The 18,264-nt window shown below is 43.8% G+C and overlaps 1 protein-coding gene across 4 annotated transcripts in view; it reads left to right on the top strand.

Moving 5' to 3' along the window:
• Nucleotides 1-18,264, top strand: part of Atp8a1 (ATPase phospholipid transporting 8A1) — a 231,457-nt gene that overhangs the window by 113,227 nt on the left and 99,966 nt on the right. For all 4 annotated transcript variants that reach the window (XM_052735065.1, XM_052735066.1, XM_052735064.1 and 1 more), the window contains 2 exons: nucleotides 5,528-5,612; nucleotides 7,227-7,366. In XM_052735065.1, the coding sequence (XP_052591025.1) occupies nucleotides 5,528-5,612; nucleotides 7,227-7,366 (225 nt within the window). The remainder of the gene's footprint in view (nucleotides 1-5,527; nucleotides 5,613-7,226; nucleotides 7,367-18,264) is intronic.

Genomic DNA, 18,264 nt, shown 5'->3' with positions numbered 1-18,264 from the left:
CATTGGAATGAAAAAGGCCCACATAGGCGCATAAGGAGTGGCACTACTAGGAGGTGTGGCCTTGTTGGATTAGGTGTGGCCTTGTTGGAAGAAGTGTATCAATGTGGGGTGGACTTTGAGGTTTCAGAAGCTCAGTGCTGGCCCAGTGATTCACTCTTCCTTCCTGCTGCCTGTGGATCCGGATGTAGAACTCTCAGTTCCTCTCCAGCACCATGTCTGCCTGCACGCCACCATGCTTCCTGCTGTGACAATAATGGACTGAACCTCTGAACTGTAAGGCAGCCCCAATTACATGTTTTCCCTTATAAGAGTTGCTGTGGTCATGGTGTCCCTTCACGGCAATAGAAACCCTGACTAAGGGAGGGTCCCTGAGATTTCACCCTTCGGTGTTTAGCTTCCCCATCATTTCTGGGAGACACCATCTCACAACAGACTTTCTGATCTTTCTAACCCTCTAGTCCGTGATAGTCCCTGAGCGTTAGGTACAGGTGTCGTGGTGTAAATGTATCTGCGATAGCTGGCGGAGCTCCCCACCATTAGTTGATTTCTGCATTATGACCCGTTGTGGTTTTCCATAATGGTCTCTGCTCCGAAGAGAAGTTTCTTTAGTGTGAGGTGTGAGCCACACTTAACTGTTGGTATAACAGTGAGCTTTAAAATGTAGTCAGGAACTGTGGCAGTAGTAGGCTCTCCTCTAAGACCCATAACATCACTAGTGCCAGGGAGTTGGCTAGGTTTCCAGTACGAGGCATGATTTCCCTCCTGTTGAGCTGACCTTCAGTCCAATTAGGGAGCTCAGGTGCAAGCCAGCTTCCCTACTCTGAGGCCAAGACCAAAGTGCTGAGCTTTCTAATCATGCAAAGGGGCTGAGAAAGGCTCATGCCAACCCCAGCTAAGGCTATAAAACCGTCAGGTTGGCATGCATACAAGAAAATACAGAGCTGGGGATCTGTGTGGAAATCTCACACCGGAGCACCATAACCAGAGAAACATGGACTCGCTCCAGAGTAGTCCATCTGTGTAGACCACTCTCCCTCAGGGTGTTTAGAAGCTCAGCATGATAAATAAAGAAGTTACAGCTATTTGTGTTGAAAAAGAAACTGGGAAGAGAATCTGGTAGACATGCAGGGTGGATAAGACACCTTAAACAGTTTTTTAAAAAATTAAATGAAGTAAATTCTGAATTAGACACAATTGAAGGGAGAATAAAGTTAGTAAATTAGAAGACAGTACTGAAAATTTCATGTAACACACAGTATAAAGAAATAGTGATTGGGTTGGCGTGAGATGTATATTTCCTGCTTTTTAAGAGTTTCTGTATGGAAGATACCTTGTTTTGTTAATTTTATAATTAAAAATGGAAGCATATACAGTTTACAATTTATATCTGCAATCATAGCCAGTTAGAAAAAAGTACCATTTACTCAAATAAAACTTTAGTTTTTTCAATCAGTTTACTGTAAACCGCAGAAAAACTTGAAAAACACATTTGATCCTACATGAACCTTTAGGAGACCAAAAATTTCAAAGTACGTGTCTCTTAAAAGTCTATGCTATATCCAAAATAAACCGTATCTACAATCAGAACTGCTTCTGGCAGTTCTCTACTATATCAGAGCAAAGTCTAGTTAATTCTTAATGGAGTCTATCACAGAAAATATTTGTGTTGTGTATATTTAAATATGAGCATATTATGGGCTGGTGAGATTATCAAGGTACTTACGCAAAGCCTGCCAACCTGAGTTTAATCCCAGGGACCTGTATAGTAGAAGGACAGAACCCATTCCTGTGGGTTGTTCTCTGGTCCCACACACTCAGCATGGCACAATAATGACATCATGTCTCCCTTCCCTTCCCTCCTTCCAATCCCTCCCATAGACCGCTCCTTGCTCTCTTTCAAATTCACGGCCTCTTTTTTCATTAATTATTGCATGCATATATTTATATGCATATGTATTTCTAAATACAGCCTGCTCAGTCTGTGTCATGTTACTTGAACGTACTTAGTCACGGTTCTATTGCTGTGAAGAGACACCATGACCAAGGAAACTCTTAGGAAGCATTTAGTTGGGCCTTGGCTTACAGTTGCAGAGATTTAATCCATTCTAATCCTGGTGAGGACCACTGTGGCATGTAGGCAGGCACTGGAGCAGTAGCTGAGAGCTACATCCCGATCTGTAGGCCAAACAAGAGAGCGAGCCTGGGCCTGCTGCGAGCTTTTGAAACCTCAAAACCCACCTCCAGTAACACACTTTCTCCAACGCCACACCCCCTAATCCTTCTAATCCTTTCATATAGTTCCACTCCATGGTGACTAAGTATTCAAATATATGAGCCTATGGGGGCCATCCTTATTTAAACCACTACAGTATGTTTTTAGGGCTGGCCATTTGGTACTGGATAACCAAAGGGTGTGCTCTTCCCTGGGGAAGACTATTTCTCCCATCATCAGCATGCCCTAGACTTTAACCCTACACAAGCTGTTTATTCTTTTTTTAAATGTATTTTGGTTGAGGCTGGGGAAATATCTCAGCAGGTAAGATGCTTGGCATGCAAGCGTGAGGACCTGAGTTTGATCCTGAGAACCTACATAAAAGTAAAAAATAAATAGCATGAGCTTATAATCCTAGGAGAGATGGAGACAGGAGGCTCTCTGGGGTTTGTCTAACAGCTGGTATAGCCAATGGGCAAGCCCCACAAGCCATTGAGAGACGCTGTCTCACAACAAGAAGATGACTAGCTGCTGAAGAATGATACTGGAGGTTGACCAGTGACCTCCATATACGTATGCCTACACACACATGCATGTGCCTACACACACATGCATGTACCTACACACACATGCATGTACCTACACACACATGCATGTACCTACACACACATGCATGTACCTATACACACGTGCATGTGCCTACACACACGTGCATGTGCCTACACACACATGCATGTACCTACACACACATGCATGTACCTATACACACATGCATGTACCTACACACACATGCATGTACCTATACACACGTGCATGTCCCTACACACACACACACACACACACACACACGTGCCTACACACACATGCATGTACCTACACACACGTGCATGTGCCTACACACACATGCATGTACCTACACATACATGCATGTACCTACACACACGTGCATGTCCCTACACACACACACACACACACACACACACACACACACACGTGCCTACACACACATGCATGTACCTACGCACATGTGCATACCAGCACATGCACATGGACAAAAATATGTTTTAAAATACAGAGCTGAATTCGAACTTTAGTCTAAAACACAGTGGGAGCCAGAGGTGGTGTCTCGTGCCTGTAATCCCAGGTGCTTAGGAGGTAGAAACGGGAAAATCAGAGTTCAAGGGTATCCTCAGCTACACAATGAATTCCAAGCCTGTCTGAACTGTGTGAGACCCTGTCTCCAAAGAACAAAAAGATAAAAAGCAAGAGGAAAACAATTTTTTTGAGTGAATGGTCACCAAAAAGGAATGATTAACATGGATTTAACTTTCCGCAAAGCCCTGGGCCCACCCACAGTGACAGTGATTTGGCTGTGCCATGCCATCCCCAAGAATATCTGGTCACTGTGTTTTCCCTGCTTTTCCTTATTGAGGGCCAGGATACAAGATAACCAAATCCCCTGGGGAGCTTTCCATAAGTTGTAAGTCTGACCTGATGGCATATACCTCTACTAGTGTCTGTGGAGGAATTTTTCTCACTCCTAAAAATGTGGCAGACTCTTGTTTTTTTTTAATCATAATAATAAATATCTTTGTGTCTGAGTCTAGATTTTTTCTTTTTTTTTAATTAAGAAAAATTTATATGTGAGGGCTTTGTATCCCCAAAAGAATCTCTTAAGTATTTTGTTCTTCACAGGCAAGCATGGCCAACCACTGTGACTGTCATTTGAAAACCTGTATTTGCTACAGAAGGCCATGTTCCCTCCCTTGCTCTTCTCAATACCCCGAAGAATGTAGACAGTTCATTGATTCTTCTGGGCACCAGTGTGCTTAGATCTACTGCAGAGTTTAAGATCCCCCCTCTTTCACTCACCACTTCCGTTTCCCAAGTTTTGAAAAGATTTTCTTCCTCTGAAAATGGCCTTTGTTAACCTCGTGGAAATTTTCATGAACCGCCGTAAAAAAAAAAAAAAAAGAAAAGAACTCCCAAGTAACTCTTTGCCCTCCCAGGAAGGAGCCACGATCACAAACTGTCATTTCCCTCCCTGTTTCCCTTCCCATCCCACTACTGGAAAATGAGAAGAAATTCCTAACTGGGGCTTGGGCTCTTCCATCTGTTGTGAGGTCACTTGGTTGCGTTTCTCCCAAGGGCTCTAAATCATACTCCATTAGTCAGCTTCCAGATCTCAACCCAAGACTAGAAACCCCACCGTGGGTACTACCACTGAGAGAGTAATTGCAGGTAGATGATTTATTTTTTCCTGGTCTAATAAAAAGTCACGAAGGCTGAAGACTGAAGTTGTTTCAGACATTAAACCAAGGCCAGCGAACAGCTAAGGGAACGATAGGCAATTTATAAAGGAGAAAAGAGCAGAGCAAAGCAACTGGTGTGCAAAGCTAAAGCCAACGGGACTTTAAAACGGGCCGGAGGAGGGGTGAAGAGCATCAAAACACACTGTATGAAAATTTCAAAGAAATAATATCGGTTTTGATCCGGGAATTCTAGTTTACGAATGAAGTCGACCAAGTTTTAAAGCTAGACACAGTCAGAGACATCGTGTCCCCACCGGGCATCTTGGGACACCAGACATCTCGGGACATTTGGCAGTCCAGTGCTGCCTCACGTGTGTGCATCTGTGAGCACAGACCCATAAAGGTGCTCTTGTCCCTGGAAGGTTCTGCGGGTGGATGAGTTTTATGTCCACACTGTAGCCGCTGAGGCTCCAGCTCACGGGAGAGCTGCACAGGACAGACTCTGTCCGGCCAGCACTTCCCAATATTCCCTGAGTTCTAGAGCGTTCTCCGCTAAATACAATGCACAAAATTCTGCCAAAACTTCAGGGATAGCGCTCTCTCAGTATGTTGCACAGTTGTCCAATGCCTCCACTTCCCAGACTCTAAGACTACACCAGGTCCTTTCTCTGTGTTTCCAGCCAATTCTGGATGAGTTGCAATTCTTACCGCGTCGCAAACATTATGTGGAAAATACTATCGTCCTGTTTGTGGAATTATCCCAAGAAAAAGCACGTACATGTTCTCTGCAGGCCCAGCCTTACAGGCCAGATTACATTTTCTGCCTGTGATTGATTGAATCCATGATACAAGCCCAAACCCACAGATCCAGCTGTATTCCTTCCGGTCTTTGGGGAATCATTGTTACTCATAAACAAAAAAAAAAATATTCTATGCTTAAAAAAAAAAAAAAAAAAACACTGGGAGTTTTTGTACAGATTGGAGACAAATAATGTTGTGGACTTCAGTCTTATTAAATCCAGGATGCTTAATGAATCCACTGTGCCTTCTGCTTATTTTCCAGGACACAGTAATTTATGAAAGACTTGCAGAGACTTCCAAGTACAAAGAAATCACCCTAAAACACTTAGAACAGTTTGCTACGGAAGGTGAGCATTATATAGAAATAGAACATGATTGAAACACAAAGAAATCATAGACTTTTGGTATCTTACATGGTCATTGACTGTTTTACTTCCAGATTCCTTAGGTGAAGCTTAGTTATTGATGATAGCTTAGATATTCCTATGCACTAGTCCACGTGATTTTTTCCTTAAGGAAAAAAAAAACTGTTAAAATACTCCAAGACTTTGGCCCCCATTTGAAGTTATAAGGCCTTTAAATCTGTGTTACTTTTTAGAATGGATACATTTTAAATGATTTACCTTGTATCTGTTGGAATTACTTAAGAAAAATAAAATAACTGAGCTTCTGTAATCTGAATAATAAAAAACCTATATTATTATGGAAAAAGTTATTATGCTATTATAACTTGACTTTTTTTTATTGAGCCCCACCACATGCCAGTGTCTGTGTGAGGCCTAGGAGTCTGAAATACATGATGATGTCTGAGGCGAGCAATACAGGGTCTAAAGAAATGTTCTGGATTAGCTGAGTGGAAGTGAGGGTCGTTACATTGGAGAATGTGTAGAAACTTACTGCTGCTCTCGATTGCCGCGTTCACCCAGTATCTAAATCACCCATCTCCATCTTCACTCCTGTTTCAGCTAGCCTGACCCCTGCTCAAGTCTTTGTTTCTTCATAATAAAAACATTCTTTGAAAAGAATGTTTTAGAATGTTTTCTAAAAAACATTAGACCAAAATCAATAATAAGCTTTAGAATAGCAGGACATAATGTTCTCCAAGTTCCCAAGAATGCAAGAGCTCAGAAACCTGCCCAGCACCGCTAGGTGAGCCAGGTTTGAGCACATCCTCTGGCTGGTTGTGCTGGGTTTGAGCTGCCCAACTTGCAGGTCTTACAGGTTTGGGTTCGAGGTCTGGAGGTCTAGAGGTCTGGACATCTCCACTTTGGTAACAGTATTACACAGGCTCTCGTCTCCCCCCACCCCCCGTTTGAATTGGCTTGGCCCCCACCACCACCCCATTCTTCCTACCCTTGGGCTGAAGGATACTTCTGTCCCCACACTGCCCCCAAGTAAATTTCCAGCCCCATTCCCAAAAGAGGAAAAGGAAAACTGCCCTAAGATTCGAGTGAACCAGTGGTCAGTAACTCTGCTCCTCTCTCAGGAGGTAGAGCTGTCTTGCAGACAGTGAAGGGGTGTTGGGGAAAGAGAGGTAAAATGGATACCCTGGGCAGTGACCCCATACGTCACAGGAGGTGAATGGCCACAGGAAGTGAATGGTGAGGAGTGTGAGGAGACCGTTGAAGCGTATGAGCCACACTCCAGGTTTGGGACTTCATCCTGCGGAACAGCTAGGGGGTTTCAAACAAGAACAACTTGCTAAGACGAGGCTTCTAGAAGTCACCCTAGATGTGGAGGAAGGGATAAAAGGGCTTGAAATTGTAAGCAAGGTACAAAATTTCAAAGCTGGAAGAGCGTTCTAGACGTTTAATACTGAGGTTTTGTCATAGTTAAACTGACGCATCAACAAATTGTTTGAATTCAGTGAGACCACTAAAATTGGATTTTGTTAAGTAATGGAACCATCAGACTTGTGACTAAATCTTTGAGGGTGTGCTGGGGCATGCTGCCTTTTGCAGGGCTGAGGACTTTGTGTTTTGCTGTGGCTGAGATCTCCGAGAGTGACTTCGAGGAGTGGCGGGCTGTCTACCAACGAGCATCCACGTCGGTGCAGAACAGGCTGCTGAAGCTGGAGGAGAGCTACGAGCTGATCGAAAAGGTACGTGGATCATTGCCACCTACGGAAACCCCATTTCCACAGATGTCTAGTCTTTGAACGGGGACCAGGAGAATCAGAAGCAGGATATGGAGTAGGTTACCGGTGGTTGTTGAGGGGGTTGCTGAGTTCATTTCCTGGCATGGACCAGGAAGACAGAAGGCTAACAGAGAAAGGTAAAGAAGCACTTTATCCCTTCAGGATGGGAAGGGCCTAAGACTGAAGTTCTCTAAATGCATGCTGACATGGGTATGCTGTAGGGCCCCTGCGTCCTTTCTTTCTCCTTATTGGTCCTCGGTGTCTTCAAGTTCCCTTCACAATGCCTTCTGGGAATGAGAAGCCACAATCCCACGGAGCCTGCTTTCACTTTTCTTGTCTACCCGTGTCTCTAACTCCCATTCGGCTATTATTTCACAGGACTTATTATTGATTCTCAAGATCAACAAATTAGTAAATCTTACTATGGTCTAAAATCTTGCTGAACGGGCCCAAGGACTAGGTATTGCTGTATATAGATCTTCACTTTTTCCAGTTTTGTGTCATGGTTAGCTACTCTAACAATCTCCCTGCCAGTGCATCCCATTGCTTCTGTATCACCGCATGGGACATACGCACACACAGACACCCATACAGGGACACACACACACACACACACACACACGCACATACACATGGGAATGTACGCACGCACAGGCACACACACATGCACTTGGACATACACACTCAGAGAGAGAGAAAGAGACATACATATACAAGCACAGACATAATTCATGTGTTTATAACTAATATGTTAATGTAATATGAAACAATGAAGCTTTGTGGATTTGTAATGAACAGTGAGTAATACAACAGCGAATGACCCGGCGCTGTCTCCTGCACTCACGGGGCCGCGGCCACTTCCTGTGTGCCTTCACCATGTCTGTCAAATGCCTTCATTCTACACTTAGAGAAGTCAAATCTCTTCAGGCTGATGGTGGTAGATATTCTGTGGTCACTGCTGTATCAGTAGCAGGAACGCCTGTGTCCTTAGTTAACGACGGTAAGCATTTTGTGTAGTCCTTCCTGTGTGCCTAGTGGTGTAGTAGCACTTCCATCTATTAACGTGTTTAATCCTTTTGAGGAATGAATTGTCCCTGCTTACACATGAAGAAATCCAGGTGACAGAAAGGCTAAGGCACTGCACGAAGGTCACAGAGTTCAGGAGAGGATTAGCCAGAGCCCCATGCTCTGATGTATTCGGGGGCCCTCACTCTAGCTTGAACTTGCCACTCAGTCACTGCCCAGTTACCCGATTCCCTCAGTGTCTTCCCCAGAATGCACTATGGGATCATGGGACCCTCTGAGGTGCAGTTCGTCTGGGCTTGCCTGCAGGTGGGTGAGGCTGGCATTTTTTCCTCTCTGCTACGAAACTAGGTACTGCCTGTGTCGGAAGGCAGCCAGCACCAAGACCTCCCAGGACTAGTTCCCCTTCACCCACACGCACCCCACACCCTTCCCTTGATGTCACACCAGGGAGCACCTTGTTCTAGCCGAGGTGTTTTTCTCTGATACGTGTAGATGCCACATAAAACTCAAGGTAGTCTCCTGTCTCCGTAAGATGCTGCAATCACTTTAGAGATGGTCGCTTGTTTCTTACATAACTTAATGAATTGTATACTTATATATTGCTTAAGGGAAAGATACCTAGATGATACACGCATCTGTGATTAAAAACTTCCACCTTTTAACTGGGATACACATTCAGTGTCCAGCAGATGGCGATCGTGAGTTATATTAAAATTTAAGTTTCCTGGAGACTTGCTTTTTTTTTTTTTTTTCCTTAAATAGTATACAAATACAGAAACCGCACATAGGTTGCCTCTTAAAAGAATGGGGCGGGTATTTCGAGCTAGCTGATTTTTAACAGTTGTGATAAGCCCCATGTTGAGAAATCTAAGACATACAAGTGTAGGGAGACAGGGTCCCACCTTCAGCCAGCCTATTATAAGTAAGAACAGGGTTTTGCATATTTTGCTATTGCTAACATAGGGTCCTCCTTCAGGCATGCATTTAATTAACATTCATTGAATGATGGAGGTGTCCTGGACCACGGGGTGGCTAAGTAAATGAGGACAACTCCCTGAGGCGTCTAGACACCACTGTGGTCTGCACAGAATCCCTGGGTGACGAACAGTAGTCATTGGGGGGCTAGGCAGAGTTGGGCAAAAGCAACACAGGGGACCAGGTGCCTGAGTTATTTTTTTCTGGACAGTGTCTCTGCCAGCCCCGTTCCTTTGAGGACTGCGGGGTTTCAATGTGTGTGAGCCTGAGCAGGATGGCCCTGCCATCTGTCTGAGTTTCCCCTCTGTGTTGAAACGAGCTGGATCGCCACTCAGAAGCTGTGGTGACTGCCCTCCTTGCAGACAGCCTAGTGAGACGCTTGAACAAGGGAGACCACCAGTTCCGCAGGTGTCTCATCTGGCTTAAAGTGTAGCTGTCACAGCCTCAGAGCTCACCTGCCTTGGCTGGGACACAGGCTGAGACACAGGACGATTGTACAGTCTACCCTTTGTGTGTTTGGCATCCATTAGCATGTAGTCCATAGTATTGGACTGAACGTGGAAGACAGTTCATTTTTAAACTGTGAGAGAGGTTTTTGCTTTTCTTTTTCTTTGTAGAGCAGAGTCCATTGTCCAGAAAAAAAAAAACATTGGCTAGATCCTAAGGTGTACAATTGATGATGGCCAAGCTGCTCCAGTTAGCATGAAGGGCAGAGAGCAGCCCCTCCGGCTCCCCCCTCTGTCTCCACCTTGCCTCATGGTGGTCCAGGAGAGGCTTCACAGGACTCTGGGCTCCACTGAGTGCAGTATGTAAACCGTATCATGTTACATCTGTGTGTGGATGTCTTACAAATGTGCTTTGTAAAAGATCAGAGCATCATCGTCATGCAAGATGCTTCTGAGCATATTCGAATTAGTGATACAAGATGCCACGGACACAGGAATCATGTTACACCGAAAACATTCTACATTGGAAAGATTTGTAGAGCTTCTCCTAAAAAACAATATTTTTAATATATGACCGAGTAAGTGAAATTTTTACGGCATAATTAAAGTTGCGGTTATAAAGTCTGTAAAGTCACATGTCCCTCCAGTGTTTATCCAAACCAGTAACTCGGTTTTTAAAACTGAATTAAAGCCTTCTTCCTTTGGGAGTTATAACTCCTGCATAAGCTTGAAAATATGTGACTAGGTGTGGTGGCACATGCCTTTAATCCCACCACTCAGGAGGCAGAGGCAGGGGGATCCCTTTGTGTTTGAGGCCAGCCTAATAGATAGTTCCAGACCAGCTAGGACTACATGGGTAGACTCTTTCTCAGAAAGATGATGGATGGATGGATGGATGGATGGATGGATGGATGGATGGATGGATGGGAGGGAGATCGAGCTAAATAAACCACATCCAAGAGAATACTGACAGTCATCCTTTCTGAGACCCTGCTACTTTTCTTCCAGGACATCTGTGTCTTAGAACATACCGTTTTACCCTCAAGGGCTGTACTACATGGAACAGAACATAGGAGACTTAAAAATGTCCCAGATCCTGCCCTCTTTGCTCTCTCTGTTGACAGTTGTTGTTAGAGAAGATCTGGGATTTTAGCATCTATCAGTAAAATATACTCATGATTGTTCGAAGACAGTGCTCTTTGGGTCCCTGCGTTCACATCCTCTTCAGAATAATAATCCTAATCCCGTGAGTTGTTTCACGAATCGGTTACCAGTACTTTGTCACCGAATAAAAGGCGAAAGGTGGCACATCCCTAGGAAAGGCCGACGTCCTCAACAGTTAGGAAGTTGAGAGGATGGCGATGTGGGGGGCTGGAGTCCTGGCCAGTCCTCCTGCTCTTGCCCCACTTTGTGGACCTCAGCACCTCCTCCTCTCTCTTCCTCAGCGCCTGGGAGAGTTTACAGTTGTCTCATTTTGCAGACCTGCTTTGTTTTCCTTCACCTCGTTCTTCGGGAGGACAGGCTCTATATTCAGACTCAGCGTCTCACCTTGTGAAACCACTTCAGGTGTGCTCTCCGTTTTGAAACATCAGATTATTTTTAAAACAAACCTAAGTTTTCAATCCATTTACTTACATGTGCTCAGAAAGAATTAAAAGTAGCAATAATTAGGGGGTCTTGAAGTCCCGTTGGTGATTGCCTCTATGAAGTTTCTCACCTTCTTACTGTAACCTGTCTCTTCAATTTTAATCGAACAGTTCTCAGACACATCAATGACTTTTGCCTTGTCCTCATATGATGCTGCTATGATATTCTTTGAAATGAGCAGAACACAAGGCTCTGGTTTTACCTTCACATAATTAAACCATCGGTTGAAATATGATTGTGTGTTTGTAGAGTAGGGACGGGGTTGATTTTTTTTTTAATATTTATATTTGTTTGTTTCAATAGGGAAAAATGACATCGTTAGCACTGCACAGGTGACCTGTTCATGATGTCTGTGTTTGCAAATGCAGGTCATGTACCTTAAGAGTTAGAGAAAACAGTGTGGAATGCAATACATATGCACCAGTGGAGACACAGTACTTCCCGGATGATGCAAGTTTTATCTTTTATTTCAAGTTGTGGGTTAGGATCTAAGTTTTTCAAAGTGAACATTGGAGCCAGAGGATCCTTTAGGAGCTGGGGAGGGAAATCAGAGCGCTGGAGTTTGGGTATCATCTTGCCCTGCTTTGCGTTTTGTGATGAATGGAAATCATCCCCTAGACTGAGGCTTCATGCTGGCGGTGACCATAATTACCATATTCATCACCCTGTCCCCAGTGTTTGACTGTCTGGCCTGTGTTAATCACTCAGTAAATATTTGATGAATAAATGAATTATTCAATTAGGTAAATTATTCAGAAACGAGAGCCTAATAAGTGCTCTCCTAGTGAGAAGCCGCCCCCTCGTTCTAATTCTGTGTGTGAGGAGGACCTGGGCAGCAGAGGTGACGCCATTAAGGATCAATTGAATGTGTTAGGAAGGGAGCGGGTAACTTTTATGTCATTCATCCTTTAGAAATATAGGCCCATTCACTTGTTAAATGTTCTTCCGTGGTCCTTATATACAAATATAAGGAGAAGATGGTTGAAAAACTCAACAACAAGTCCTTTATCTGTGATATGTGGTAGGCTCTGAAGCCTAGTAATGGGAGTGGATTAAAACCCTCTGCTTTCCTCTTAGTGACTGGAGAGGAACAGCACACTGAGAGAGAGAGAAAAAAAAATGTAATTCTAGACAGGATTTAGGGCCTGGGCACTGAGACAAGGTATTATGATAGGATGTTGAAGTCATGATGTTTTATTTATATTTTTCCCTATTTCCTTTCTCTTTTTTTCCCCCCAAAATGTAGTTGATATTTTGAGGATATTTATAGATTGCCTTAATGTGGTGTAGTGTAGACCAACCGTGACATCTGTGTGACCGAGTCCAACAGCCTTGTGCCCTTTGCTGCATGTGGCAAGAAGTGACTTGGAGAATTCCTAGAGAAATACCCAACTTAATAGGAAACAGGACTTTTCTTGAACGCTGATGGCTGCCAGGTTCACAGGGACTTCTGAATTACCATGGAATGCCTTTTCAAATAAAGCTACCACATCTATTCTTAGTGGCTGCAAATGCCGCTTTCGTTTGTCCTAAAAGCTAGATGAACGTTTGTATGATGTCCTAGTGACTGTGTGGTTTAGAATTCCAGTAGTTTCCTGTTCTACTATTCGCTTGAGCACATCTGCAGCTTGGCAGCACATCTGCATGTCAAACCTGCCCCTTTTGAGCAGTGAGTGACTAAGCTTCAAGTCTTCTACTGTTCGCCTGATCTTTTCTTTCCTCAGGGTCAGGGATCGAACTCGGGACTTTACATATGCCAGTCAGGCAACAGCACCACGGACCTCAACTCCCCGATACCCTGAGTATTTAGCTCAGGGCTATCTAAAGTGGATGTACAAGATGGTTATCCTTTAGGATGGTCAGGGAAATGTTGGAACTTCTGATTACATTCATCTCTTCTTTTTTGTACTTCACAATGCATATAATTTTTAATTTTATGAACAAGTATGTTATTTGGAGATGTGTTATATAGGTTAAAAAATACTCAAGATTTTTTTTTTCCTAATATGCTACACAAAAAAGTTTAGGATGATCTATCTAATTTCATCCCCAGAAAAATCCTATTAAATCTGTAATTTTACTCTCTTCTTGCTGGTGTGAAAGTAGATTCCAGGGTAATTTAAGTTACTTGATACAGGACATATATCCATGTGAGTCGGCAGAACAAGAATTGAAAATAAAGTTCTGTCTTAATTCCAGTCTTGTGTTAAGAGTCCATATGTTAGACTGCCAACTCAGTTTAGAAGAAAGCAAGAATATGTAAAAATATCAGAGACTTGAAAAATCAAACATAATCAAATGTGCACTTGTATAATCATTAGCCCAGCATCTGGGGTAGGAGTGGGTGTCAGCTCACATGGAACTTTTCCACTTAGTGAGGCAGCCGCTACTCTCTGAGAGAGAGAGACAGAGACAGAGACAGAGAGAGAGAGAGAGACAGAGAGACAGAGAGAGAGAGAGAGAGAGAGAGAGAGAGAGAGAGAGAGAGAGAGAGAGAGAGAGAGAGAGATGATTCTCATGAATTCCCTTCAACTTCTGATCTCGGAATACTCCTGAGTCCCTGCCATTTCTGATCGCGTGCTCCCCTTTTCTGGTGTGATAGCTCCCTTCTTCCCAGCACTCCTTGGTAGACTTTCCACACTGGCCATGGCTGTCTTCTGACTCAGATAAGATAGATGAGTTGTTTTTGAGAGCTACACCCAGTCGTTTCCCAAAGCCTGATTCTTTTCAGCTGGGTGTGTGAAGTTCTGGCCTTCTTTGCTAAGTCCTTAGCTTTACGAGTTCAAAAGTGATTTCTGTGGTTCAAAAACACATCAAGTTAGAGCCCTTTTCTTGGCCTTGGAAGAATTAACCAGTTGCATGTTGTCTCCAGAAGCAGCCAGCAAGCCATCCCAGTGAATTAATGTCCTTGGTTTTAATACTGTAGCCCAGCTTGAGCTAAAAAGGAAAGATGTGGGAACTCCTTTGTAAATGAAACTGCAACATGGTGTGCTAAGGGATGCTGAAAAGAAAATTCCCAGAGGCCCCTGCTTCTGCATAGTGTAGAACACAGGAGAGCCTGGCTGGCTCTGAGAACCAGTTTGTACTATAGCTCGGAGAGTTCCAGGCACATCCAGATCCCAGGGTCACTACAGTTAAAATTGCAAAACAGTGGCCTCTTAACTAACCCCTGAGTCACCGAGCTTCCCAATCCATGCCAGGTTGGCCACTAGTGAACTTTCTAGAATGTGGATCTGACCCCGTGTCTCCCTTACTGAAAACTCTTCCCCACATACCCTTTGGCTTTGTAATCACCGTAATATGTGAGTTCTTCAGCCTTTCTTCCCTGGGGCTTCTAGTCTCCCGTTCCTCCCCACCACGCTCCATTGTATTTCTTGTTCGTGTCCTGGGTAAATGGCGCCTTCTCAAACAGGACCGGCTTCCTCACGTTTCTGTCTTTGCATTTGCAGCCTGTCTGTAGCGAGCACCCCTTATCTCTCTGCACCTCTCCCGGCTTTTGCCTACATCTTAGCTCAGTGTTTGGGGTTAGAGTTGTTCTAGCTTCTGTCCTATAGCGTTTGTTTTATCATTTGGTTTTTGAGGTAGCCATGCTCAGCGGATACTTCTTTCTAGTGATTATCACTTACGATCATTTATAAGTACAAAGTGCTAAAAAATGTGTGTGTGTGTGTGTGTGTGTGTGTGTGTGTGTGTGTGTGTGTGTGTGTGTTTTCAAGGATGTGTGTGTATGGAGGCCTTGGGTGTTTTTCCTCACATGGTCTCTCACTGGCATGGAACTGACTGACTGCCTAGACTGGCTGGCCAGCAAGGCCCAGGGACCCCCCTGCCTCTGCCTCCCCGAGCACTGGGATTAGAAACACACACGTTCACCCAACCTCTTCTTTCTTTTTAGTTTTTTTATGTGGATTCTGGGGATCCAGCTCAGGTCCCCCATGCTGGCTTAGCAGGCCCTTTATCAAGGACCCATCTCCTCAGCCCCCAAACATAGCATTCTTGTAATGTGAAGCAATGTTTCTCTGATGGTAACTCTATATTGCAGTTAAGAAGTGTTCCTAGAGTTTAGGATTACAGCGAGGGGAAAAACGACCTGGGAATGGAAGTCCTGCAGCCAGGCCTAGGAGAAAGGCAGATGTTAGACAAGCAAATAGCCCGAGTGTTCAGTCAAGAAGGCTCAGGTGCAGAGATGGGACAACTGCAGACAATCTGTGTCCATAGGTCTGCTAATGGCAGGCCAATGGCCGCATCCACCCTCGGCCTCGTTTTGCTGAGCACAGCTACCTCCATTTGTTTGCAGACTGTCTTTGGCTGGTTTGATGTCCTAATGAGAGAATTAAGTTGCTGCGGAGAATTGTGACCCTCTAAACCCTGAGCTATTTATTATTGTTTAAAGAAAAGCAGCTTGGCAATCCGTCTCCAGACTAGCAATTCTTATAGTGAGGTCCTCAAAGCAGCAACCCTCCAAGGAACTGAACATTCCCAGTCTTCCCACCAGCCCTGACCAATGAAAAAGAAATTCTAGGTGCGGAGTCCCACGGTGTGTCGCTGAGGCCTGCTAAGGTGAGGAGCCCTGACTGAGGGCAAGGCAGGCAGAATTTAAGGGAAACAGTGATTTCTTTCTTCCTTTTCAGATGGGAGCTCCCTCTCAAACTCACTACATTAGCCCCACCTAGTCTCAGATTCACAGCAGTCCTCCTGCCTCAGTGTCCTAGGACTGAGACTACAGTCATAAGCCACCAAGCTGGCTTGCTTGATAAATTATAATTCCACGATGGAAGGAACTCACAATTGTATCCCCACTATCTTGCTCTGATCTCCTTGCTTGATATGAATGAATGAATGAATGAATGAATGAATGCAGGCATGAGTGTGCAGTGTAAAGGAGCTAATCCCTAAATGCAAACTTGGGATCTGCACATAAAAGAGGGAAATCAGGCAGCCCTATCAGGATGGCCCAGAACTGGGGCTGAAAAGCATTTTCAGGAGCAGAGTGCTACTAAAGGCAGAGTGTCAGCGACAGATGATGAAGGACCTGGTGTTTGGCTCAGATTCCCTCTGGCTTGGCTCCTCTGGCCACGTTGCTTTGTTGTCTCCCTCCTATAGCCATGGTTCACCGGCTTCTCTCTTCCACTCCGGACAGTGTATTTGACCCCCCTGAAACCATAAACTCAGATCACAAATGTGAAACATTTCCCGGAGTCTGGACCCTTCCTTCTGCTTTGGAAATGCTGGGTGCGTCTCCATCCTCACCTCCCTAGCCACCCTCTTCCTTTACACTGACGCCAGCGTCCCTGCATCTCGCTGGGTTATGTCTGTATTCACTGCAGGGCTAAAACTCTGCCTATCAGTATTGATTCTTTGTCTTTAGAGAAACCAACGCCAAACAGACCGGGCTGCGTTCCGAAGTGTGAACTGGTATGAGTGAGATTATTGTATTGTTCTCATTTAAAAACATAACACAGATATGGTATCTAAACACTGATGACCTACTTGCTAATATGAAAATACAGGTCACTTTGAAGGCCTTTTACTTAGTAAAGCATATGTGCATTGATGGGGGGAAAAAAACAAAGTTTCTATATCCATCTTAATATGTGTTACTGGACTGTACTTGAAGTTTTTCAATATTCTGTATGTTTTTATCTTCACCAGGGTAGAAATTTTGCATTTATCTCCCCCCTTTAAAAAAAAACTACATACTTTAGAAACATCTAAAGAAAAAATAAAATTTTTGAGGGCTTTTGTAGGTAATTAAATATTATTTCATGATTTTTCTGTGATAACTAAATGCATATTATGTCAAAGAGTCATCAACCTGACCCTTTATAACTTCTGGCATGGTGACATTTTGAAAGGAAAATTAGCGTTTAGGCTTTTTTTTTTTTTCATTCCGTGAATACCATGGGAATTTCCTGGTGTTTCAACACATTCTGAATATGTAACTCCCACAGTGGCCATTAATGGCCATCTGTGTAAGGTAATACATATTTGGGATGAAATTGATTACCGCCTGAACACTTTGGTGCTGCGATCAGGAAAAGCACGCAAAGTTCACATCTTTTTTTTTTTTCTAATGACAGCTGTGTAGCTAAAGATATTAATTTCCCCAAAAGTAAAACAGCCTATCAGTCAAGATCCTAATCTCACAATAAATACTGAGAGAAAGAAAAGACGTCTGCAAAGCCCTCCACTCACGGTGGTGACTGCTGTCCTCGGGGCATTCAGCATCAAGGGACATGAAAGTCCTCTGGGGTGCAGTGTTTCTTTATTCAGACCTGGGTTAGGACCATTGCCATTTTGCTGAGGACTCAGAACTGTCCATGACACTTGTAGAAACTCCTGTGAGAACAGCTGCTGACACACACCATGCTGGCCTGCTCATCGCCTTTCTCAGCATACCTGACTATCCCTACATTTTTTGTTGATTTCTATTATTTTTGCTTTGATTAAAATGTTTTCCTTTGCCTGTATGAAACCAGACTGTCTCCTTCTTTCAAATAGGATTTCTTCATGACCTCTCCAGTGAAGTCATTTTATTTTTATAGCTTTGTGTGTGGTAATGTGGACCTATGTACTTTCTGAGCTCATTTTTCCCCCCAAGAGTTTAGCTGGGAACTCCACAAATATATGTGTTTATATAATTCTCATGACTTTGTTCATATCTTGACTCACACTAATTATCTCGTTGCCCCAGTGTTTTGTGAAACACATTATAAAAGATAATCTTTTTCCAATTTAGAAACGTTCAAGGTTTTGTCTCTGAACAATCTC

Source organism: Peromyscus californicus, unplaced genomic scaffold (assembly GCF_007827085.1).
Source record: "Peromyscus californicus insignis strain IS unplaced genomic scaffold, ASM782708v3 Scaffold_13__1_contigs__length_99412109, whole genome shotgun sequence".
Classification (NCBI taxonomy): Eukaryota; Metazoa; Chordata; class Mammalia; order Rodentia; family Cricetidae; genus Peromyscus; species Peromyscus californicus.
The sequence above is the reverse complement of the archived record's forward strand: the minus strand, read 5'-3'. Positions and strand labels throughout refer to the sequence as shown.